The sequence below is a fragment of the Schistocerca piceifrons genome, chromosome 3, assembly GCF_021461385.2.
Source record: "Schistocerca piceifrons isolate TAMUIC-IGC-003096 chromosome 3, iqSchPice1.1, whole genome shotgun sequence".
Taxonomy (NCBI): Eukaryota; Metazoa; Arthropoda; class Insecta; order Orthoptera; family Acrididae; genus Schistocerca; species Schistocerca piceifrons.
In genome coordinates this window covers 469998196-470025194 of record NC_060140.1, presented here as the reverse complement: position 1 = coordinate 470025194, position 26999 = coordinate 469998196, and the positions used below count along the sequence as shown (strand labels likewise).

Genomic DNA, 26999 nt, shown 5'->3' with positions numbered 1-26999 from the left:
GACTTCACAGAGCAATTTCTTAACCCATGAAATACATGCGAACGTACTGTCCTCTGATTGGCTGGTATACATCATAACCAATCCACTATTAGTATTAAACCGTGCAAAGCTGCGTCTTTTGTTTTTGACCAATCACAGCTTAATGGCTTTTATGAACAGTTTATCAAGAGAACAAGTTTATAAAGTCCACAAATTTCAAAATAACTCCCCCTTTAAATAACACAATTATCATAAAATATATCTTGTTTCCTAAGTCCCATGAAGTGGCTAGTTGCACTTTACAATTTCTGCTGAGTATGATTCACTTTGTTGGTACATAGTTCTCGCGTTGTTGTATACTTAGTTAATAGACATAACAATATTCATTCATTTAGTACTTCACATTCATACCACTAATAAGTACACAAATTAGCAGTAATTAATGAAAAACTCAATAAACACAGTTTTGTTTCTCAAATATACAGTTTTAACAACTTGATAATTTCATAGTCCATAAGATGCTGACACCTTTTGGCCACAGCCAAAACTACTTGCAGTTAGCTGCTGGATCTGAGGGCACCTGCCGTGAGAGACATGACTCACATATAAAGCTGTATGCCTGCTTCTGTCTCTTACTTAGGTGTGATGCAAGACGCTACATCTTACTTGAAGGTATAACATAGGGAGCTGGCACCACATATTTAAGCTGTACATTGTTTTGAAGCCAGCACTGCCATGTTAGTAGGGCCAAATGCTAGCAGACTACTGTTTCCAGTTGCTTTTTGTTCTTAATTTCTGTTGTGTATACTCAACAGTTGTTTTAAGTAGTAAGTATTACAATGCTTTTGTCACCAACAGTGTGCCCGGAAGATATTTTCAGACATTTTTCTGGTCTAAAAGGCATACTTGATCCAGTAATCTGACACATTTTGCCTCATTAATATAACTTTCATTTTGTTATACATTTCAAATAGCCAGAAGAGAAGTATGTGGCATGAAAAGGCTGCTTTCATAATCCAGCATTTTCCTTAATATGGGATGATGAAACTGATATTCTGTCTGTGTCCTCTTCCCGAAAGTGCTGGGAACATATTTTGCCATATCTGGACTGTTTGCAGTGTTTCCTTCTCGTATCATTCAAGCAAAGTGCTCTTTGAGTTGTATTGATAGGAAATCTAAGGTCAAATTACAGAAATAAAACTACTAAAGTAAAAGTAACCAGCGCAACGAAAGTTTGTGTATATAAGAGAAAATATCACAGATCCACTTATGAATTAAATGTGATTTCTTTTCATTTTCACTATAATCAGAATTACTTGTACACCTTTAAATAATGCAAGCTGGCATTTTTTATCAAAATACTCTCATCAGAACCTACTAAAATGGCAAATGTCGACTTCAATTTTGTGAGGTCATGAGAGCTTCCCTTTTATAACTCCATGGAGTTAACATATTTTGCGTAGGCCAGGTGGGTAGGTTTGTAAAGGTTTGAGTGCCAGTTCAGAGTTGCCTGACAAGCAAGGAAGGGTTTCAGGACATCAATATTCCTGAGGAATGAATCCTGGGATTTTGCTTTCAAAGCACCAGATGTAGTGTTGGTCGTTACAGTAAGATGTGACTTGATCTTCTGCCAGTCTTCAACAGTGGGTACGTTTAGGTCCCTGGTGTCAACTTCTTTCCAATCTCTGTCACCAGATATTTCTATTGCTATGGGGTCCTTAGTTTTTGCAAAGATTTTCTTGGTCTGCGTAGTGTATTAGCAGTGTGAATCTTTTTAGGTGTGAAGCGAACTTTTGTCACTACTAATACATGGTCAGTGTCCTGGTCAACTCTGTGGAAGGAGCATGTGTGGAGAAAATGGTGGAAATTTTTCCTATTGGTAAAAATGAGATCTAGTTGAAGTTAGTGTTTGGAGCGAGTGTGCATCCAGGAAACATTGTGCCTCATCTTGCCTTTAAAGTGCGTTTTAGTGATGTATAATTGATGCTTTGCACAAATTCAAGCAGCCATAAACCATTTCCATTCATCTTGCCCATTGGCACTCTGACCAAGCAGCAGAATCACACCTGGTAGAGGCACTGAAGCCACCACGAATACGCAGATGATCTTGAAGTTGCACTCCCCATGCACCACTTTGCTGAGGTGTTTGTAAAACTGATCCTTTAAGTTATTAATAGACATTATGCTGTGGGCTGGCTGTGACTGTAACTTCTAGGTTAGAGATTATTGATTAATAATATTCAGTCATCAGTCACAAATTTATTTTCTGATTGCCGTCCAAAGCATTTTGGAGCTACAGCTCCATTTTCAAGGAATGTGTGATACACTGGGCATGATATTTGCTTAAGTTTTTCACCGAACATTGACAGAAGGATGCAGTTGTTAGATATAGCAAAGTAAACTATAATCTTACATCTGCAGTCGAGATCAGCATTGGTATATATACAGCGTCATTTGCCTGCAGCTAGTTAACAGACGCGAAGTTATAATGCATTCTGAGATCCCAAGCGGGCTTTCAGTGATGGGTAACAGATCGTTACGAATGACAAAAGCCAATACGGTGTTGCTTGGGTCTGACAATGTCCTTTACCCTCCAGAAAAAAAGTGTAATTTTCCTCCCGAATTGAACCGTCATCTACGAGGGTTGACTGAAAAGTAGTGCTTCATTCTTCATAACTCTTCAACAGTTGGCAGCATTGGTATGTGGCAGGTACTGGATTGTTCTGAAGCCTCTTATCTACAGCTCTAGTTGGCAGGAATCCTTAGCATTGAACGGTTGTGTTGTTTCAGTGTAAAGTATGGAACCTTGTGCAGACGGTCGGCCAATGCGATTTAAGCAAAGTGCAGTCATTGAATTCTTGACAGTAGAAGGTGTCACCTCAAAGGAGATTCATCAGAGAATGAAAGCAGTTTATGGTGATTGTGTTGATGTGAATACTGTGCGTCATTGGGCGAGTGTGTTTAAAGATGTTGAGACGGGAACATCTGACCTTCACGACAAACAAAGAGTTGGACATCCTGTGACAGTAACCAGTGAGTTTCACAAGCAAAATGTCGACAGATTGATTCAGGACGATCGTTATATTACTCAGAGAAAAATTGCAAGCACAATCGGCATTTCACAAGAACGTGTGGGTCGCATTATTGAGAAGATCTGTGCACGATAGGTACACCAGATGCTGGCTCCTGAAATGAAAGTGCACAGACTTTAAATTTGCCAGATTTAGCACCCTTTGACTTCCATCTGTTCCTGATAATGAAAGACGATCTGTGGGGACATCATTATGCTTCTGATGAAGACGTTGTGAGACTGTGGTTGCGGAAACAGTGTCGACTTCTTCCGTGACCTCTTCAGAAAACTTGTTCATTGTTGGCAGAAATGTATCCAATTGGCTGGTGATTATGTGGAAAAGTGAATATTGGTAATTAAAGATCACATTCTAAGAATTATTTCTGCCTTTGATTTATTAAAATATTCTCATCTAAACCCAAGTAACTAAGGTGGAGGCATTACTTTTCATTCAACCCTCATAGTAGCCTGGTTTTTCTGCAAGGCTTTTAAAGCAGTGTTAAGTCTGGCTAAATCCAGTACAATGATGGCTGTTTAATGCAGATCTTGAGGGCTTCCACAAATGTCCGGGAAGCCTTGCACCATAGTGCAGATATTCCATCTTCCAAAAAGTGAGACAGGTTTTATACATATTTTTTGTTTCAGCAATGTTGACTTTATTGTGATGACTTCGAGCAAAGCTAGTTTTCTGTACACTCAAGCAGAACAATTGGTGCCAGGAATGGCCAGTGCCTAATTGTGTGGGGGATCCCCTGTGTGAAGTGGGTGGTGACTGGCTAGTGAAGCTACAATGAACCGTCACTCACCTCCATTTGTGTGGACTTAACAAAGGTAAACTGCCACTACCTGTGTTGATTTCATACGGTGAACACAGTATCATCTTCGAGGGTGTTACAGCACCTGATAAGCATTTTAGGTGCCAGCAAGCTTGTCCACTGCTCATACTATCATAGGATCTTGCTGAATGGTTCCACAGGAGCAAAAACATGTGATGTCTGGAGTCAGGTTAGCTGTAGGCATTTGCTGCTCACTTCCAGTTCCATTGTATTCACATCTAATGGAAATGACGGTTCCTGGATTTGCTTTGGAGTTATTGTTCCCTTATATGAATTTTATACTCATAATAATAAAATCTGTATCTCTGAAGCAAAAGGGGAACCAAGATAGGATAATGGAAGAAATGGCAGTGTGAGGCACACTTTGTCTAAAGGATTAAAAATGGTTACAATTTTGGTACTGCATTTCTAAGAGTTAACACATTCCCTACTGAGGAAAATTTGATGTCTCACCTGTATTGCATAGTGGCCCACGGGTGACCAGCCAAAAACTTCGCAGAAATGCAGCTCGGGTCATTGGTGTCCCAAATGGTGCAAGTGTAATTGCGACTGTAAGATGTCACTTCACCATGTAGGGGCTTGCTGGGCTAACTATAAAAAAAGGGGAAATATCACTGCATAAACGGCTGCTGTAGTGGCCAGCTAGACCCTGAAATGATACCGAAACAATGTTTTTTTGTTGGACATTTTTACCATACTGCTTTATTTGATAAATGCATATCCTACAGAAAACAATGCAAAAAAATCGTTTTCACACAAACTTGGCATTCTTTAACAATTGCAATCTTAAAACGCCATACTTGATTTTATTGTCTCTTGGTTTTTTATTTTTGAAATTCATTTTGCCCTACTAATTTATTTGCAAAACACACAAACAAAGTATACAAACAATACAGAAAATACTGGTTAACATAACCTTTGCACCATTTGCAACCTTAAAAAGTCGTTGCTGGATGTGGTTTTCATTGAGGCAACTGATGCACAATTTAGGTCGTCCTGGGCCATCATCGCAGAAGGTTGTAACTTTCTTGGTTTTGTTGTCTGCTGCCGTTTTGCCTTCCTGAGTGAAAATCCTTTTGTAACACAATGTGCAGTGCCCTCAATTTTTCCCAAAGTATGGACTTGCTTTCTTGACGGAGGTGTGGCACAGGTAGCATATCCACATAAATACAAGGCAATTGTCTCTTTGAAATGACATTTTTCTCCTCGAAGTGCTCTTTTTCCAGTGCAGAATCCAAGTGCTTACTGTAGAGGTACATGGTGAATAATACGAAGACATCTGGTCACTGAGAGCAACGCCTCTTTTTATCTTGGTGTACTCCAGCACAACCTTTGCTTTCATTATAACCTCTCGTTTTCTGTTCTTTCTCCCAGTGTTCTCTAAAACGTCAGTATGTCCAGGAACCATTGAAATCAGTAGGACTCTCCATGTATCCACCCAGTTAAAAATTTTGATTCCATTATTGTTCTCTGCTCCACATACTTCCTTCTTTTTAAGCTTCTTCTCCACATTATCCTTCGGACGTTCTGCTCCATTTGAATGAATTACTCCACAGAGAAGCGTAATTCTATCTAACAACTTATGCGCTAGAGAAATGCGTTTATAGAAATTGTCATCATAAAGAACGTGACCTTTCCCAAAAAGTGGTCACACATTTTCATAGTGATAGCCTCAAAGTGACCTGCACCTATCAGTTTGTCATCTTTCACTCAATAAATATGCAAGGTAGAAGCGTACCCTTCCTCTGTACAAATTTTGTAAAATTTTACAGCATACTTGTTAGACTTGTTGGGAGTATTCTACCTAAAAATCAATCTTCCTCTCCAAGGAATCTTAGATTCATCAATTACCACATCTCTTCCAGGGTTTAGAGCATTTAGAAAGTTACTCTGCAGATGTTCAACTAACAGCTGTATTATGTAAGTCCTGTCATTTACATTTCTAGGGCATCATTATCAACAAAATGCCAGCAAGATAATAATGCCAGAAATCGATCATGAGGCATAGTGGCTTTTATAACTTTATTTTGTACAGTGGATTCTTTGACCAGTAAAGTGAAATTTCTGGGACCTCTTCTAACCCCATAATTACCATTATGCCAATAAATTTGTCCATTTCTTCCTCAGAAGCGTCAACCCAATTGGCTAGTTGAGATCTTCTTTTACCTGACATTCTGGACAGTTTCTGTGCTGCACATCTGTTTGTTTCCAACATCATATTGTTAAATATGTCTTGTGTTACCAACATTTAGTAAATGTCAGAAGGGTTGTCAAAGTGGGTGGAAATGTTAACATCTGAATCTTGATTTAAAATTGCTCTTGCTATTCTTTGCCCAGTTGGTTTCTAAATTGGGATACCATTTTCATTACCATTATTGGAGTTACATACAGTATCAAGAACCTCATCAGAACATGAGAGGATTTTGAATCTTGGGGATTGTAAGCTGGATCATTGTCAGATGCAGGAGAGTCACTAGACTCACTTTGCCGGCCGCGGTGGTCTAGCGGTTCTGGCGCTGCAGTCCGGAACTGTGGGACTGCTACGGTCGCAGGTTCGAATCCTGCCTCGGGCATGGGTGTGTGTGATGTCCTTAGGTTAGTTAGGTTTAAGTAGTTCTAAGTTCTAGGGACTTATGACCTAAGATGTTGAGTCCCATAGTGCTCAGAGCCATTTGAACTAGAATCACTTTTATTTAGGTAGTAGTTCATATAGTTGGGTGGTCCCCCCCTCATCTAATGGTATTCAACGTCTTTGTTTCGTTGCTGTCAAGAAGTAGATGGATCCATTTTTAGCTAAACATTCTATGAAACATCTTTACAACTGGTGGCCAACCATGATTATTATAGAAGATAAACAGTCATCTCATAACCTTTCCTGGCTGGGTCGGGGGTTTTCTCCACTCAAGGAATCTGTGTTGTGTTGTCTTCATCATCATTTCATCCCCATCCCATGCACCAGGTCGCCCAATGTGGCATCGAATGTAATAGGACCTGCACCAAGGCGGCCGGATGTGCCCCGTAAGGGGCCTCCCGGCCAGTGATGCCAAAGGCTCATTTCCATTTCCATCTCATAACCTTAATCAGTATTTCATGACATACCTTAAAGCAGCTGTTCGTGGTTGCTAACAATAACAAATGACAGTGTGTGTATTTTGAAGCAGCTTTTCTTGTCAGCAAACACTAACAAATGATGGTGTGTGTATTGTAATGAACAACAATAAGTGATCTGTTGCGCTAAAAGAGCGCAGTACAACAATTGGGACGTAGGGTGAACCAAACAATTGAAAACCAGCACGAAAAAGTATCATGAGGTCACCAGGGGGTCAAAAAGAAGAGATAACATATTGAATTATTTATCTCATGGTAAATAAATATATTCCTTTGAGCCTTCTGCAGCTTAGAATTTGACATAATAATTGCTTCTGCAATCTTGGGAAGTCACCGAAACTCATGCCAGTTGGATGGAGAGAGTTGCACTGGGACACACGGTGGGACGAGCCACAGGGAATGTTTTAAGAATTTAGTATCAGCTATGTGTTAGATGAACATCAACAAAAGCAAAACGAGGACAATGGAATGTAGTCGAATTAAGTTGGGTGATGCTGAGGATATTAGATTAGGAAATGAGACACTTAAAGTAGTAAAGGAGTTTTGCTATTTGGGGAGCAAAATAACTGATGATGGTCGAAGTATTGAGGATATAAAATGTAGACTGGCAATGGCAAGGAAAGCGTTTCTGAAGAAGAGAAATTTGTTAACATCGAGTATTGATTTAAGTGTCAGGAAGTCGTTTCTGAAAGTATTTGTATGGAGTGTAGCCATGTATGGAAGTGAAACGTGGAAGATAAATAGTTTAGACAAGAAGAGAATAGAAGCTTTCGAAGTGTGGTGCTACAGAAGAATGCTGAAGATTAGGTGGGTAGATCACATAACTAACGAGGAGGTATTGAATAGAATTGGGGAGGAGTTTGTGGCACAACTTGATTAGAAGAAGGGATCGGTTGGTAGGACATGTTCTGAGGCATCAAGGGATCACCAATTTAGTACTGGAGGGCAGCATGGAGGGTAAAAATCGTAGAGGGAGACCAAGAGATGAATACACTAAGCAGATTCAGAAGGATGTAGGTTGCAGTAGGTACTGGGAGATGAAGAGGCTTGCACAGGATAGAGTAGCATGGAGAGCTGCATCAAACCAGTCTCAGGACTGAAGACAACAACAACAACAACAACAACAACAACATGTGTTGGTATTAAAACAATATTTTTCTTTGCAGATGGAAAAGAGTGGCTTGCCACTGAAATCTAAGAGACCAAGTCGAAAATATAGACGGAGACCTAGTAATCTGTTGCAAGAATACAATAGACGTCAACGAAAATTTATATGGCTGGAAACTCATATTTGGCATGCAAAGAGATTCCACATGATTGAGAAATGGGGCTATAAATTGCCCAATTTTCCAAACGATAAAAGTTTTCGAGCATGCTACCGTGCTTCAGCCAATCACTGCCTACTGCAGGTACTTCAACTTTTGAGTGGTTTGTTAATCAGTTTTTGAAGATTTTCTTTACACATGTGTAACATATGAGAGCAAGTGAGACGTACGAATACCAGTTTCCTATTCCATCAGCAAAGATAGTTTAAGATAAAAAACAAATTTATTTTTGCAGTGGTAAATTAATTTTTTTGTATAATTGAGAAACTGAATAACTTTCAGCTTATAAGTCCCTACAATTTGTTATTTGAATCTGCACTATGAGGTTTACTTATCCTTGTCCTTGAATTGACTTTGTTAGATTAAGATCAGAGTGAACTATTGTGTGAAATAATCTTTTTTTGTGTGTTTGTTTAGGACATTTCATATTATTGTTGCATCGAATTATGTGGCCCTTTGGATGAAATAATTGATGGTCTGAAGCAACACACAGACAAAGCATGTGGTCTGACATTTGCGGCTAAAGTTTATATTAGTGGGAGCAGAGAAGGCAATATCACAGTATTCAGAAAAAAGTCTTATCCATATGGTGCTATAGGTAATATTAGTTTTCTTTGGAGACCTTCAAAGATAGTAAGTTCTGAAGGTAAGGATGTGACAAGGGAAGAACTTGATGAAAGAATACTCTGGTTGTGGATCCATCCAGCATTTTATGAAGAATTTTGTGATGAACTGATAGATACATTTAATTTTGTTGAAAGTAATATGGACATAACTGAAACAATTCCATCTGCTTTTGGTGGAAATGCTGTGCGTAGTGAAACATCTGCTGGCAGCATCAAGCACAAACGTAAAGGATCAGAAAAAAAGGTGGAAATAGAAAAGATAGGTTCAAAGGTTGCACTTTATAATAGAACACGTAAATTTGAAAGCAGTAGCGGACATGTTAAAATGACTTTTCTGAAGGATACATTGAACAGATTTAGTTTGACAGGGCCATTGTCTCATTCCATTCTTCAAGATGCATTACACGTTGTTAGCATGACCACAACCAGTCATACCAGAGTCCCTTTTGTTACAGAAAATCTTGAAAAACTAGTGGATGGAATTAGTACTAGTAATGTGAACACGGGGCTAATGTCAGTTGAGTCTTTTGAAGATCAGTCTGATAAGACCAAGTGCGTTATCAGTTATGATGACAATATGGAGGTGGATGAACCTGCAAAGGACAGTAGGGAGTGTGAACAAAGTGCAAGTTACGACTGTGAATGGTGGCATGATATTTGCAGTGATACGTACAGTTTAGAATGTGTGAAGATACAAAAGCAGCTCTGGGAAACGTTGAAAGGAGCTGCATCACCTGCACAGCTTCCTCCTCATTCAGTGCTGGCATTGATTGTGACAGATCCACGACGATATTTGCCTGCTAAACGGATGAAATGTAATCCAGATAGTGATGGTGAGTAAGCAAGATTTAGTTCAATTACAAACAATTTTAAACATTTATTAGCTATATTGAGAGAGATGGAAATCACTTTCTATGAAACCAGAGTATTTAGTCCCAGTAGAGCAGCTCAAAGGCAAGAGTGTCATTGTTTGCAACTGTGATGTGTTGCTCTTGTGACACTTTCCAAGCTTAAGTTTTATCAGATCCTAAGTATGTGTTTTTTGTATATTTAACTATAAAGCTTAGACACAGTGCCCAGCAAAGGACTCCGTGATTTTGAAATTAAATAACTTGAAAACAAAGAATTCAACGAAAGATATGTTTATCGTGATTACTGTAGGGGCACTTTAATCACAGTATGTAGTGTCTGTAAATAGTACTGTGAAATCCAGAGTGATCAGTTCCACTGTTGAAACGTGGAAAGATGTTAAAGTTCTGAAGGAAGAGGTTGAAATCGTGTACTTCATTTGAATAACATGTATTTCTGGTACCGGAACATTAAAGGGTAGAAGACAGTATTATGACAATAAGATGCAGTTGTCAAACATTGTTTCATGTTCCGGATGGAGCCAGTGCAAAAAAACCATTTGGATGCCCATTGCCAAATCCAGTCAGATACGTTGACCCCAGGCCAACTGTAGCTGCTCCTGAAAATGTTGCCACCATTTCTGGACTTACTCAGCAGCCTCCAAGGAAATATGTCCAAAGAATGGCAGCAGAGACTCGTTTGAAGCCATTCCATCACACATACAGTACAGAGGAATGGTATGCACCTGTTTCCATTCAAAATGCAAAGCCTTTGGGTCATACCCTTATACGCTATTTGACAAAATATTGATTTTGTGATCCAGATTCTCACAGTGATTGATAATGAAGGATTTCATGATTCATGGATGAAGCACACTTCCACCTGAATGGATTCGTGAATAAACAAAAGTGGCAATTTTGGGGTTCGGAACATACCCCTTTGTGTGAAGCAAAATCACTGCAGTCTCAAAGTATTACTGTTTGTGCTGTGGTATGCAGCAGAGGCATTTTCAGCCCATTTTTATGTGATAATTGGTAAGTAAAGAACACTGCATTGCAATTTTGGAGCAATTTGTACCACATAGCATTGGAAGATCAAAGAGAGGCAGGGAGGTTCATGTGAGGTGGAAGTCGACAATATTGCACTGAACATCTGTTCCGCTTTCTTGATGAAATACTTCGGGCATAGTCATTAAATGGGATGATACCAAATTTATTGGTGCAGGCAGCATTGAGCTCTGTTTTCACACTATCTGACTTCTTGTGATCACTCTTTGTGAGTCATATTGAAAGGCACTACCTTTCGGAGTTGTCTCACCACGCTGGATGAGATTGAATTTTTGGGGCATCTGAATCCATTTCTATTGAGGCACTGCAAGATGTGATGCTAAATTTTATTATTCATTTTCACCAGCTATTATCTAGTCAGAACAGTGAAGTATTTGTAGAGACCACTTGCCTGTGAATTATTTGTGGAGACCACTTGCATAGTAGCATATAATGGCATCTGTTGATAGCTTTTGTAACTATTTCAAAACTGCTGTAAAAAGTTGTAGAGCATTCGCAATAAACATAATATTTTTTGCTTTCTTCTCTCAATCTTTGTTTCCATGTTAGTTAATTTTAAAATTATGGAGTCACTTCCTGGAAATTCAAACGTGCATTTGGAGTACCATCGAACGAGGTGAAATTGACTTATTTTTAACTTTAAATTTAAATATTTCTGAAGTCAATAAAATTAATATATTGGTTTTTCTTTCAGGGGATGGGTATTCAGTTGTACTGAAAAAAAAAAATTGTCTTTATTACCTTTTGCTCTTACAGATCAGGAAAAATGCAACCCGTTTTTTGGTCAACATCACCCTATCTGGGGGTGAATTTTATTGATTATCTGTTATGTGATACATGTGGATTGTTTATGACTCTGGGGTAGGAGTTCCCAAACTTTTTTGCTCTTATGGTACACTTTCACAGTCCTGGTACTCTGATGGAACGCCTTGTTGTTATTTTAAAGGTTAGTTATATTTAAAAAAGGAGAAAAATTTGTTGTATTCAGTGATTGTTTCAATTTCGAATCATAACTAACAACACAAAAATCATAATCCTAATGAAATTAAAAAAAAATTACTAATGTCAAAATATCGAAAAAAGCCATCTTATTAATAGTTTTTTTGCAGAGCACTTACTCACTTCCCACGGAACATCTGTGTTGAAACTTCCTGGCAGATTAAAACTGTGTGCCGGACTGAGTCTCGAACTTGGGACCTTTGCCTTTTGCGGGCAAGTGCTGTACCATCTGAGCTACCCAAGCATGACTCATGTCCCGTCCTCACAGCTTTCGTTCTGCCAGTACCTCGTCTCCTACCTTCGAAACTTCACAGAAGCTCTCCAGCAAACCTTGCAGAACTAGCCCTCCTGGAAGAAAGGTGTGAGGACGGGACATGAGTCGTGCTTGGGTAGCTCAGATGGTAGAGCACATGCCCGCGAAAGGCAAAGGTCCCGAGTTCAATTCTCGGTCCGGCACACAGTTTTAATCTGCCAGGAACTTTCATATCAGTGCACACTCCGCTGCAGAGTGAAAATCTCATTCTGGAAACATCAGTGTTATGTGGAATACAGTTTGGGAAACCCTGCTCTAGGACTTTAATTGTTCTTAAACTGTATCAGTAACTGAAAAATAAATCTGGCAGAAACAAAATTTTGTTACTAATTTCAGAGTAACATACAAAGAAAGTTTAAGGACAAGAAATGTCGGGCAAAATACTTTCTGGAACCAATCACTAAAAGTGGAAGAGTTAAACCATCCATGTGTGGTACAATTGTAATGCAACCATTTTGAATAGCATTGCTTTGTGCAAAATGGAGCATCTTTTGGCCCTCCATCACATCAACAATCTTACATGTTGGGCTGCCTTATACAGAACATGAGGAGTCAATGCTTCACCTGTTTCTGAATTGCTCGTCTTAGTGGTTACCAAACTCTTTGAACTGGTTAACTACTAGTTCATGTCATTGGACTGATAAAAATATTTACTCACCAAGCACAGCAGGAGAACACACATATAAAGGCACTTAAATGAGCAAGCATTCGGAACCAGTGGCTCCATCTTCTGGCAGAGGGTTGAAGGGGAAGGAATAGGGGTGAAGGGAAAGGACTGGTGAGGTTTGGGAAATGGGGAGACTTTAGAAAAGTTGCCCAGAACCACGAGTTAGGGGAGACACTATGGACGGGAGGAGAAGGGAAGACTGGTTGTTGGGGACTTCACCAGTTGAGATTTGAGATTAACCTGAGAGCTTAAAGCTGGAAGATAGGGTAATATGAAATACAGAGATTACTGACAACGCATCGTGCATGAGTTAATAAGAGCGGAAAGATAAGTGTAAAATATGTGGTGGAGGTGGGCGATGGGGTGAGGGGTGGGGAAAAATAGACATGTCAGAAAGTAAAAGATACAGAAAACTAAAAGGCAGTGAAGAAAAGAATAGTGACAGAGTAGAAATGCCAAGACCAAAGAAATAAATGTAAATTAAGGCCAGGTACTATTCATAAGTATTAATAGCTTTTTCAGTATTAGACAACAGCATTCGGTTTTTTCATGTAGCAAAACCTTAAATGAACTTTGATGAGCTAGTGGATTCTTTCCCAGAAGGAAAGCATGCTATGTAAAGCTGCACTAAGGTTGGTGAGGAAAGCAATGCTAGGACTTAAAGATTGAAGAAATGTGTACTGTCTTGCTGGTCTATTGTCTTTACTGGTTTTATGTATCCTATATTTAATTTTATGTCACACAAAACATCAAGTTATTAGCTAATAGGCAATTAAGAGTGCAAATTTTGTGAAGAGTTCCTGTCCTCCTGGTTAAAAATAATCCCATCCAGTATTTACTGTGAGTTTTTTTTTTTAAACAGGGGCAGGTTGTCAAACCGACCGATTGGGAGCAGGAGAGGCACCACAGGAAATTGAATATAGTTTGATGGCAACCATTACAAAATGTTACACGTTTGAGTTTTTTGGTGTCCTACCTCAAATGCTTGGGGGGGGGGGGGGGGGGGCACTATCTAGTATTGCCCCATTGCCCCAGTTCCGGAATATCGTAGATCCGGTGCAGATCAGTATTGCCCCGGTTCAGAAATATTGTAGATCCGGTGCAGATCTACTGAGCAGTCTTAAGTTGTAATGGGGAAATGGGTAGTCTCACGTGACCCATGTTTACGTTTGGTGATTTTGCTGTTTCCTTTTCGTTTATTGCTCTTACGTCAAATGAAAACAAAACTGATTTGTTCAAAAATGTTCAAATGTGTGTGAAATCTTATGGGACTTAACTGCTAAGGTCATCAGTCCCTAAGCTTACACACTACTTAACCTAAATTATCCTAAAGACACACACACACACACACACACACACACACACACACACACACACACACACACACACACGCCCGAGGGAGGACTCGAACCTCCACCGAGACCAGCCGCAAAGTCCATGACTGTAAAAACTGATTTCTGTGACTGGGAACTATCAAGTGAATTACATAATTACGGAAGGCTAAAATATTTTATTAGTTTCAGATTTTGTTTTATTTCCCCTTTCTGACAGTCAAGCATTAATCGCATTTCAGAACAATGAAGTTATTTCTGTCGATTTGCTAAAGAAATTTGGTTTTTACTTATCTTTTCTGCTGAACCAGCCAGTTTATTACCAATTTATTCGAAACGGAATGTATAATTCCACACTATTGGCTAGTTTCAACTGTTCGCTGGATTTCAAGTGCACGTTTTCATCTTCCAGCACATGTGGCATTATGGCATAATAAAGAACCAAAAATGAGATAATACAGTACTGGTACGAATCTGGACATACGAACGTGCACTTTCAGCCGAATTATGCATTTTCGTATGGGGCAAGAAATTCCCGTGCTCTTGGAGTATCCGCTAATGTCTTGTTTCTTTTATGGCATTATGTAAGATCTTTTAATGTTTTACACGTATGAACATATGGACTTCCTGCATAGCTGCGCAAGCGTGGTGACGCTTGTTATCTGGCGCTCTCTGGCAATTGCTAAAATGAACCTATTTCTAACAGATCGTGGAAAAATATTGCGAATGGTAGTTTGAAAACCGTTACTTTCAAAGTAAGTTTCCTTTTACGCAAGATGAACTGTGTGTGAGAACTGAGTGTTTGACTCTCATTTAAAAATCAGCTCGTTGATTACGAAGATTTAGAATAATTTTGAGCCCTGAAGATCTGACATTTATGTTGTTCTTAAAAATTTTACTGGCACATTTGTGTGATGTATATGAAAGTGTAATACGTGCAAAAAAGGGGCAATGTTATATGTGAAAGCTTTTCTTTTCTTGTGGCAACAGTACGTATATTAATTTAAACCATTAACTTTTCCTATTTGTGTGTTCGCGCTACTTAAAAGTGATGTTGCTATTGGCTGACTACATCGTGCGTCCTATGTTCTGAATATCCACTGTTACCGGTTGGTGAGATCACGTGGCGTGAGCTATGACTGGCTTACAAAAGGGCATCGCAACCTCGATTTCGATGCTTCGCAAAGTAACATGCGGTGTTTGGTCGAATTCGAATTTATACTTTCGTAATACGAAAATACAGTGTACATGTTGCTGCACAGCAGACAACTTCCCAAAACGTGTTTTGTTACCTGAGTTTCTTTTGCTAAATTGCTGGGAAATTCTACACTGGTGCATAAAACCATAACCATTCAAAAGACTGATAACTTTTACAGTTCCAAGGAAAAGTATACTCTCACTTAACACGGAAAAAGTTGATTTTCACCCGGGAGGAAGTGTAGTTTTAACCGGGAACTCCGGGAAAAATCTGGGAATTTTTTTTCCTCGTTGATGTATACACCCTGATTGAGGTGTTGGTTGTTTTAAGGAGGTTTTAAGGAGGGACTGGAAGTTAATTCATGTCACAGGGATGGGATCTTAATGACATATGCTGTATGTAGAGGTGTCAGGCAGCTGGTGTAGACCTCTGCTTACATGCTCTCGTCTGTCATGTTTACCAGTGGTAGGTAGACCCTTGCCCGCTGGAGTGTAGTGATGGAGTCATCAGCCTTTATGGGTCAAAGGGCTTGTAGTTCTGCAGAGAACAATTTTGAGTCATGTTGTAGGGACCTGAGGAAGGGATTTGAAGCAATGCTGGATGTAAGGATTTCTTGGAAGACTTGTAAGGGGTGATTTTCAGATATTTGTGGTGGATCATGTAGGAATAGTGGTTTGAACTGTTCAAGGCAGGGTTAATTCAGGTTTGCTGTTGGAAAGGTTTTGGGATTAGGTTGCTAAGTGAGCTGACATTAAGTGTGAAGGAAAGTGGGTGTTTCACCAAAGCAGCATGATTAAATACAGATGTAGGGCTGAAAGTGAGACCCTTGGGTAATACAGGTAACTCAGGAGGGGAGAGTGCATTAGATGAGAGGTTGAGATCACAGTACCATTGTGACGGGTTCTTGTGATCCAGAGTTGTCACTGCTCTGGGAGACACTGGTGAAGACTGGGGGATGTTATGAAGGTAGGCCAAGCTTGGTTTGTAGATGAGGAGTGGTTGTTGACGGTGTGGCTGTTTAGGGAGCTGCAGGACAGGAAGGGAAACACTACTGTTGAGGTAGATTAGGAGAAGGTGTGTGAACTTTTTGAGATGAAGTCTGCCCTGTTGGTGCAGTTTGAAGCTGGTTTGGTGGACAATACCATCCAAGGAAACACGAGGGGAAGATAACTGTAGGATTTTATAGAAGGATGTAAGTCTGCTGGAGTGGAGATTTTCACATGAGACATACAGGTCACTGATTAGCTGGGTAAGTGCAAGAGACAGCTGTATTTGAAACTAAAAGGGGCTGATGTAAAGTAGGTTTGCATCCAGAAACTGGGTCTTTCAGTGTTAGGCCTTGGTTAGTAACTCCCATAACAATCAGGTTTCAAGAAACAGTGTGTGGGACCTTAGTTTAGATAGTGCAATTGCATGTTTTCAGTAGGAACGAATGTAATATTGATGGGATTTATCATGGAAAGAGAGGAGGATTGTAGCATCAGAGATGGTTGGAGTGATGAAAAAGAAAACAAGGAAAAATCATAAAAATTCCTACAAAAATTGTGAGAACAGACAAGACTTAAGAAGAGGTAATGAGTACACGAGAGTTTCACACCATAAAAGTGGCATGTATGACACGAAAAAGTTGTTATTTGTGGGAAAAAAAAAGCAGCTTCTTTGACAAGGCTCTAACTTCTAAAATAATGCCCTGAAATGAGGTCCATTCTGTACAACATTTTGTGCACCGCACCTGGAGCATTATCCTTGTCAGATCCTATGCTCCTTCTCCACCCATTTCCCTACCCCATGGCTCCTACCCATGTGACCGTCCACATACCAGGCCTGTAACTGGCAAAATACAGGTTCTACATAAAGTCTGGGAACACTTTCAATTATTTATTGCACAAGAACCAAACATGGTACAGATGTCATACATAATGCATTTTCAAGAGAAGCTCTGAAAGTTTTTTACAAATATTCAATGTGCGAACCATGAGTGACCCGGAAGACATCAATACGGTAATTAAATTCTTGCCATACCCATTCCAGCATGGCATCGTTGACTGTGGCAGTCACTTCCCGTATTCTCTCCCGGACCTCTGCTACATGATATGGTAGAGGCAGTACATACACCAGATCTTTAATGTGACCCCACAGGAAAAAGTCACATGGAGTGAGACCTGGTGATCAGGGAGGCCATTTCATGAAACAGCTATCCCCTTCTGTAGCATGGCCACCATGTTCGTGACTAGTGCTGACTGTCGGTAAATTGCCAAACCACGCTGTGGCAGTATACATGAAAAAAAGCTTTCAGGGTTTCTCTTCAAAATGACATATGTATGATATCTGTACAATGTTTGGTTCTTGTGCATTAAAGTGTGCCCGGACTTCATGTACACCATGTATATACTATCAAAGGGAGAGCCACCTGTGAAATGATAAAAGTTGTGTACCAGCCATTGTGCAAATACTGTTCGACCTTTTACATTGGCATGATTACCACTAAGTTATCGGGTAGGGTGAATGGACATAGGCAGAGGCTGTATACCGGCAACACACAATATCTTGTTCCAGAGCATGCTCTACAACACGACAGACAGGACCTTGGTGCCTGTTTCACCATAAGTGCCATCTGGATTCTTCCTCCGGACTCCAGTGTCTCAGAACTCCTCAGGTGGGAACTAGTGTTGCAACATGTTCTTGATTCTCGCCGCCCAACTGGCCTCAATTTACGTTAATGTGTTTGTTATTGGCATTTCTTCTCTGTAACTATTCCTTTCTTCACTCCCTTTTAGTTTTCTGTATCTTCGTCTTTTGGATTTGCAGCTCTTGAATTTTTTGCCTTGTGTGCAGTTAAAATTATTGGTTGTAGGTTCCATTGGCTAGGCAAAAAAACTGGTTTTTCTTGTCACCCAAAACGTAGCTCGGCACCTCTGTGCCATCACCGGTGGGTCCTGTTTATTGAAAATCTGTAAAAAGTGAACATATTTTAGGTTATAACTGATCTAACAAAATGAGGCCTATAGACAGTGCTTACACCTCATTTTGCTAGATCAGTTATAACCTAAAATTGTTCACTTTTTACAGTTTTTCAATGAACAAGACCCACTAATGATGACACAAATGTGTGAGAACATGCTTGGGTGACAAGAAAAAACTGTGTTTTGCATAAAGGGTGGAACCTATAACCAGTTATTTTCAGTATCTTTTATTTTCAGAACTGTCAATTTTTCCCCACCTCTACCACACTTTATGCACTTAGCTTTCCACTCTTATTAACTCGTGCACAATGTTTTATCAGTAATCTCTGTTTTGTATATTACCTTGTCTTCCTGCTTTAAGCTCTCAGGTTTTCATATCTTGACTGTTGCAGTCTCCAACAACCAGCCTTTCCTTTTTAAACTGTTTGACTTTAAAGAACTCTCCCCATTTTCTAAACTTCACCAGTCCTTTTCCTTCATCCCCATTCTTTCCCTTCAACCCTCTGCCAGGAGGAGGAGCCACTGGGTCCGAAAGCTTGTTAATTTAAATACATTTATATGTGTTCTCTTCTGCTGCTGCTGCTTGTGAGTGGTTTTATGTCTATCCAATCACACTATAATTTCAAAAATTGGTTATTTCCGTTGACATAAGTACGTTGTCAGAGTGTTTGACACTTTTTCTGAAAATAAGGTTCTCTGTCAGAGTATTTGACCCTTTTTCTGAAAATAAGTTTCATTTTCCCAGATTGATCACTTAAGTTGTTCTTATCGTAGTTAAAAATAGGATCAGGACTTGGTCTATCCAGTGGTAGTGCAAGTTTGTCATGGAAATCTGACATGTAGAATGATGCACACCAACTCTAGTCCTCTTTATTTTGTTAGTAAGTCAAAAATAAATTTGATTGGTGTGTTGGGACATGAAGCTTATTGCCCAATCAGGACCCAGAAAATTGTTTGTAAATTTTGATTTAACACATCTTCTGTCACAGACTGTCGTAGCTATATATTGAAGATTCATGGTAGAAAGCAGAACTCCCCAGTTTGTACTACTGAGAAGTCCCATCAGTACACCCTCTTCTTTTTTAGCACTAAAAACTGGCTGCCCACATTGTGTTTTATCATGAATCATGTTTATCAGGGTTCCTTTTGGAATTTTACGCACTCAGCCTTATTAATGCTGATTTTTCCAATTAAAATTTCTGTGAGAGACAGTTCTACAACATCCATCCTCCTTCAGTTCACCTGTTTTGCCTTTGTACACACATGACACTTTCACACTGACAACTCTTTTGATCTCAAGTGCATGAAGCAATAAACAGAACTGTGGCCAACTTGACAAATTCATAAGTTAGCCCATGGGCATTTGCAACAATGACCTTCTGAGGCCAGGCCTAGATTCTTATAAAAAATTGTTGCTGCATCCATTGTGTCGTACTGTTGTTGTGTTCATTAGGTGACATTGCTGCATTTACGAATGTATGTTCGTAAAAGGACCCCCTCAAGAAAAAGCAGTCAACTTCACTCCAGATTTCTAAGATGATCAGTTTCATACATATTCCACTGAAAATTTCCAAAGTTTTATTTATGTGTCTACAAATACGTAAGTATAATAATTAACATTTGTTGTTGCACTAGTTGTCATTCTGAGAGATTGGTGCATATGACCTAGACACAGAAGTTGTTTTATGTCTGCAACATGAATAAAAGTTTTAGCTCATTAAAAAAGTTTAAAAAAAAAGCTCACCTGAAAACAATTATTATTCAGAAAGAGGTTCGATATAGTTTACATTTATCCATTCCCACAAATTAAGAACTTTTGAACAATAAATACTATAACTAAAATAGAAGAATTTTTATCACCAGTGTGTAGTTGTTTAACATAAAATGTTTTTTTGAGCTTTTCGGTGAACTTCACCTCATTTGACATTGCCATAGAATTGCAGGAAGCTTCATCTCTAATGATTATAATGTAGCTGAGACATTAAATCCTAATTTTCCTTCCTTCATATGGTATCCAAGTAAAATAATGCATTATGATGCTGAGAGTCGCTTAAGATAATCTTTTGAATGTGATATAAAGCAGGCTACCACCTTACCTAAATGAATTCTGGAATTACCTTAAAGAATGACGAAGCTCAAGAAGTTAAAGAAGTTAGTGTGCTTTTAATAACATTTTAACGATGTTTTTAAATGTATTTTGAATTGACTTCATGTTCTATGTATACTGATGCTCAAAAGCAGGTTGATAACTGCCCCCCCCCCCCCCCATCCTCCTGTCCTCATTATTTGTCTACAAACCATTGTAAAATTACATATTATTGATGTACAAAATAAAGCTGCATGTGAGAATACAGGGGAATGCGTGAACATCAGTCAAGAAGGCTTGGAGAGTGTTTATGCTAGATAGAGTAGATAAGCAGTTACTAGCATCTCACTTAAACAGTTAATTGACATCAGTTAGTGCCAGTAAAATGGATGTAGAGGAATCATGGGCAAAGTTTGAGCAGATTGTAAATCATGGTCTGGAGAGTTAAGTGTGTAGTAACTGAATAAAGGGTGGGAAAGACCCACTATGGTTTAATAATGAAATTCGGTCGATGCTGAGGAAGCAGAGGCTGTTGCACTCTTGGTTCAAAAGGGAACATGCAAATGATAAGCGAAGGTTAGTAGAGATTCGTGTCTGTGACAAGATTATGTGCGAAACCTACAACTACCAACATCACACCTTAGCAAAAGAGCTGGCAGAGAACCTGAGAAATTCTGGTCTTACATAAAATCACTAAACGGGTGTAAAGTTTCCATTCAGTCCCTTGTTGACCAGTCTGATGTGGCTGTTAAAGATTGCAAAACAAAGGCCGAAGTTTAAAATTTCACATTCAAGAAATTGTTCACACAGGAGAATTATACAAACATACAATCATTTGACCATCGGGCAGACTCCCTTGTGGACAACATAGTGACAGTCGTACCTGGCATAGAGAAACAACTGAAAGATTTGAATGCAAATAAATCACCAGGTCCTATGGAATCCCAGTTCGATTTTACAAAGAGTACTCTAGGGCATTGGCCGCTTACCTAGCTTACATTTATTGTGAATCGCTCGCCAAGCACAAAGTCCCAGCGACTGGAAAAAAGTGCAGATGACTCCATTGTATAAGAAAGGTAAGAGAATGATCCTCAAAATTGCAGACCAATATTCCTAACTTCTGTTTGCTGCAGAATGTTGAGCATATTCTGAGTCTGAATATAATAAACTTTCTTGAGACTGATAAGCTTTTGTCCATCTGTTAACAAAGGTATGAGCATATGGCATAAGTTCACTGATTCGTCAGTGGCTCTAAGACTTCTTAAGTAATAGAACCCAGTATGTTGTTCTCAACAGCGAGTGCTCATCAGAGACAAGGATATCGTTAGGGAGTGCCCCGGGAAGCATGGTAGGACTACTGTGTTCTCTGTACACATAAATGATCTGGCGGACAAGGTGGGCAGCCATCTGCAGTTGTTTGCTGATGCTGCCATCATGTATGTAAGTTGTCGAAGTTGAGTGACTGTAGGAAGATACAAGACGACTTAGACGAAATTTCCTGCTGGTGTGATGAATGGCAGCTAGCCCTAAATGTGGAAAAATGTAATTTAATGTGGATGAATAGAAAGATCAAACCTGCAGTGTTCAGATACAGTGTTATTAGTGTCCTGCTTGACACAGTCAAGTCATTTAAATATCTGGGCGTAATGTTGCAAAGCGATATGACGTGAAACAAGCGTGTGAGAACTATGGTAGCGAAGGTGAATGATCAAATTTGGTTTATTGGGAGAATCTTAGGAAAGAGTGGTTCACCTATAAAGGAGACCGCATATAGGATGCTCATGTGACCCATTCTTGACTACTGCATGAGTGTTTGGGATCCATAGAGTCATCTTGTCTCAAATCATACGGTTGTGAATTTTCTGGAAAAAAATATGTGTTAGACCTCCATATCAGAAGTGTTAAGAAATAAAGTATTTTCATTTTATCTTAATATTTGTACAGCCCTTTGAAATATGTCTATTTTGTAAATAACTCTTAAAACAGTAGAGAAAAAAAAAAAACTAATAAACCAAAAGTACTGGAGACCTGGCAGATGTTTTGCTTTAAAGCTGCCTCTTAGTGTGCTGAAATTTAATTGACACCCGCACACTTATTGGCTTCCTGTAACTTGTAAATTTAAGACAAGAATACGAAATTTAAGTTATTTTTCCACTTAAATTCTTTTTTTCTAATTTAGAAAGTCACAGAATGCTACCTTTTCTGTCATATTACCAAATACTACTGTTGTAACTATAAATAGTATCTTCTCTGCTCCAGCTACCTGTATTTTGTAACTGTTTATTACAAAAATGGTAAAAAATTGCATTTTTACAAGTTTTAACGAATTATGTACCCGCAAAGCCCCTCCGAAAACTTTTGAGAATTACACAAAATAGTGTTTGGCTAATACGTTAGTAGTCAGTGTAGACACAGTGGATATATTTTTTGTGTAAAGTGTTAAAAAAATTTTCAACATTCTGCATATTTTGCATCACTGAATTTCTAGTTGTAAACTATGCGTGTTGGCAACACTTATCCAGTGCTCCTCTGTTTATAACAAAGGAGTGAGAACTTGTACATAAACCATTCTGCATTGAGTTTTGTGTTTGGTTTGAACTTTTTGTTTGATATAATGTCAGTGAGGAAGTGTAGTAGTGAAAGAATGAGGTGTGTAGACTTTGAAAAAAGGCACAAAAGGTGGTGTTTAAGAAAAGTGGAAAACACTTCACAGTTGTTGGAAATCTTGTCAGGGGTATTGCAGAAATATCTTGATCCTCAAGTAATGGTAATAGCATCACATCCATTGTGCGGGAATTGTTACACTCACTACAAGAAGAAATTTAGTGACAATCCACCTGAACGATCACCATCACTCAAATGTGAAACTGAAGAAGGCAGTGCTGATGTTTATATTCCTAGGTGTGAAGTTGTTCTGCTGTAGCCCCTACTATATCCCACCCTAAAGGTCCAGGAAAGAAGAAGCACAAGAAGAAAACAGTATGTAAAAAGAAAAGTGGAAGAAATTGAAACAAGTTTTACACAAGAAACATCTTCAAAACTTTGTGAAGTGTGTAATGTGGATGCACTTGATGCAAAACCTGAAGATAGTGATATGCGCATAAAATATGGTTTCAAAACCTAAATACTGCTTAAACTTCGTGGCAGATTAAAACTGTGTGCCAGACTGAGACTCGAACTCGGGACCTTTGCCTTTCGCGGCCAAGTGCTATCTCAACAGCCACCTATACTGAGAAGGTATAAGTACTGACACTGATATGAGGTAGCTACTCTTAAGCAGCAGATACAGGAGTATGTACCCACTTCCTCTGGGCATGCCCAGATTCTTACTGTGGGCACCCAATGCTAGATGATATTTTTAATCTTGCTGTGGAATATTATCTAAGTGATGACAAAGATTACAGCATGTAAAGTCCTAACCATGTTGGTATTATTTCTGTTAGTGAAAATGGTGAAAAAGTTAAAAAGGTAAAAAGATACATGACAAGATCAATAAAAGACGCTTTATCTCCTAATGAAAAGCAGTGTCAGAGGAAACATGTACCTGATGCTTTTATGTCTTCGTCAAGAGCCGCAAGATAAATGTTGGTTGCAGGTGTGTGCAATGTGTCCTGGTGCTGAAGTGAAGACTGTTGAAGCATTACACCTTCAGGATACCGACAGTGACATAACCTATGCATTATGGGAGGGAAGAGAAGTTTGTTACAGAGATTAGGCATTGGGCCATGAAAGGAACAGCACACAGTCACGTCCGGAAGATTCAGAGACAGGCCGTAGCAGAAGTAAAATCAGCCACATCTCAGAATACTGACACATTAGTTCTTCATTTTGACTTTGCTGATAACTTTGAAGAATGAAATTCAAAGTTACCACTGGCACACATCACAGTTATCAATATTGATATGTGTTGCTCACTTCTTTGGAACATCATACTGTTTTGCTATTGTTAATGATGATTTCATTCATGACAGTGCACATGCATGCTATGCTGTCAGCAAGATAATTGATGACATAGCACGTGTGTATGTGACTGATGGTGCAGTATCTCATTTTAAAAACTGCTTTCAGCTTTATGAGCTTGGTCAACATTGTAGTACAGGAGAAAAAAAATGGATCTTTTCAGCAACAGGTCATGGAAAAAGTTAATGTGATGGGGTTAGGAGGTCTCTGTAAATATCTTGCAACAAGATTCAATACCCAACATGAAGCTGTTGACGTTATAAGAGATGCTACTGGATTTGTACACACCATATCAACATTAGTAACAAAAATGAAACTCCGAATTCTAAATGAAAGTACATTAAGGGAATTCCTTTTAAAAAAGAGAGAAGAGTAGTCTGCTATGTAGCCTGTGGTAGGAATTCAATCAAGTCAATATTGGATTGCATCCTGGGCTGGTACATACAGTGCAATAACAGTTCTCCATGAAGTGCGGCCTTTTACTGTGTATGAAATGAACGCTACAGTATACATTATAAGACTTTGTAGTGAGAGGAGAAAGTACAAACTGGATCAGACTAGGAAAAGGAGTAAGACAAGGATGCTGTTTATCACCTACTCTTTTCAACCTCTACTTGGAAAATATGATTGACCAATGCTCATTAGATGACAAAGGAGCAGAAATTGGAGGAAGAAGAGTAAGGTGTTTGAGGTTTTGCTGATGACATGGTCCTTCTAAACACGGGGGAAAAAGAATTACAGGATTTGGTGGACACCATTGCAACTAACGGAAAAAAATATGGAATGAAAATTAACACAAATAAAACAAAAGTATTGGCACTAGGAGGAAATAAGGAAATAAAAATTATGCTGAATGGAGAAATACTAGAACAGGTGCAAAATTTTAAGTATTTTGGAAGCAGTATAGACACCGAGTGGAAGTGCACCACAGAAATTAAAACAAGGATAGCAATGGCAAAAGAGGCCTTTTATAAGAAAAGGAGAATTTTCTGCAGCGGTCTGGACAGAGAACTCGGAAAGAGACTCATAAAATGTCTTTTATGGAGTGTTCTTCTATATGGTGCTGAAACATGGACTATGAGGAAAAAAGACAGGGAGAGGCTGGATGCTTTTGAGATCTGGACATGGCGGAAGATGGAAAGAATAAGTTGGATGGACAGAGTAAAAAATGAAGAGGTACTGAGAAGAGTGGGAGAGAAAAGACAGTTACTAGGTGTAATAAAGAGAAGAAAAAGAAATTGGATTGGGCATATATTAAGAAAGAATGACAGACTGATAAAAACAGTTTTAGAAGGTTATGTAGAAGGGAAAAGGAAGCGAGGAAGGAAGAGATTCCAGATACTGGATGACATGATGGACAGTACAACATACAGCAGCCTTAAGAAGGAAGCAATGGATCACAGAAAATGGAGAGGCAAAGGACCTGCTAATATAGCAGATAACTGATGATGAGTGAGTCACTCCATTTATTGTGTGTATGACGATCAGTGGTGGGTGGGACAGTTAATAAGAATCTCTCATGGTCCTGCTAATGCTTTCAAATGACCATCATCAAAGGATCAGTGTGCAGTTCTCATTTCCCAAGTACTGCTGCTGTTGCATCATCCTTGTTTGTATGTAAATTCAGCTCGGCTATACAGTTCAATGAGAGATAGATAAAAAAAGGTGAACTCTTTTCAACAGTGCAGTGTTGATTGTTACATTGTAGGCAATTTTAATTCATGAAAAATCATGAAGAAGTAAAATCATGACAGAAGACAGTGATAATTTGTGAATAATATCATAAAACGAGAGATGGGTATAAATATTCTATATATCTCATTTTTGTCGTAAAATGCTTTTGAACAAAATTATGAATTGTTTTCCCACTCACATATAATGTTGTAAAGTAATTATTTATTTATTATTTTTGAGTTTTTCTCCAACATAACAAATACCCGGAAATTATTACATCTTTTACATAAGATCATAATTTATCTTCTCAGGAAATCCCTCCAGGTGTTTCAGTTTTGTGTCTCTTCTTCCTCTGTACCAATTCTTCTCATTGTTAATCATACATTTTGGAGTCAGCTGGTCATAGGGTGTCCTCTTCTCGTCTTTCCCTCTGGTTCCCATTCCAGGGTCGTCTTTGGATTTTGGCTTCCTCCATTCTTCTTACACGCCCGTGTCATTGTAACTTCGTTCTATGCATTACATCATGTACTCTTTCTCTTACTTCCATTCTCTTTATTATTTAATTGTTTCTTACTTTCTTTTTACTAGAAATTCTTGCTGATCCTCTCCAGAAGTCCATTTCTACCGCTTGCAGTTTTTTTAGGTGTAGGTGTTTCTGATTCATAGTCCAAGTCTCCACTCCATACATAACTGCATTCTCTAGTATCGATTTATATATGATTTTTTGTGGTTCGGTTAATTACATTTCTGCTCCATAAGATTGAGTGGAGCATTCCAATGACCTTCCTGCCACTGTTGATTCGTTTATTAATTTCTTCCTCCAAGTTTCCCTGCCACTCTAAAATGGATCCCAAATAACAGAAAGTATTGACCTTTTTAATTTTCTTTCCCTCTATGTATAAGTCATCTGGATGATTAGTGAGGTATTCTGTTTTCTGGTAATTAATC

The 26999-nt window shown here is 38.9% G+C and overlaps 1 protein-coding gene across 3 annotated transcripts in view; it reads left to right on the top strand.

Moving 5' to 3' along the window:
* The window catches only part of LOC124787850 (ribonucleases P/MRP protein subunit POP1), a 77085-nt gene that overhangs the window by 19332 nt on the left and 30754 nt on the right, over nt 1-26999 (top strand). For all 3 annotated transcript variants that reach the window (XM_047254804.1, XM_047254803.1, XM_047254805.1), the window contains exons 4-5: nt 8160-8402; nt 8736-9777. In XM_047254804.1, the coding sequence (XP_047110760.1) occupies nt 8160-8402; nt 8736-9777 (1285 nt within the window). The remainder of the gene's footprint in view (nt 1-8159; nt 8403-8735; nt 9778-26999) is intronic.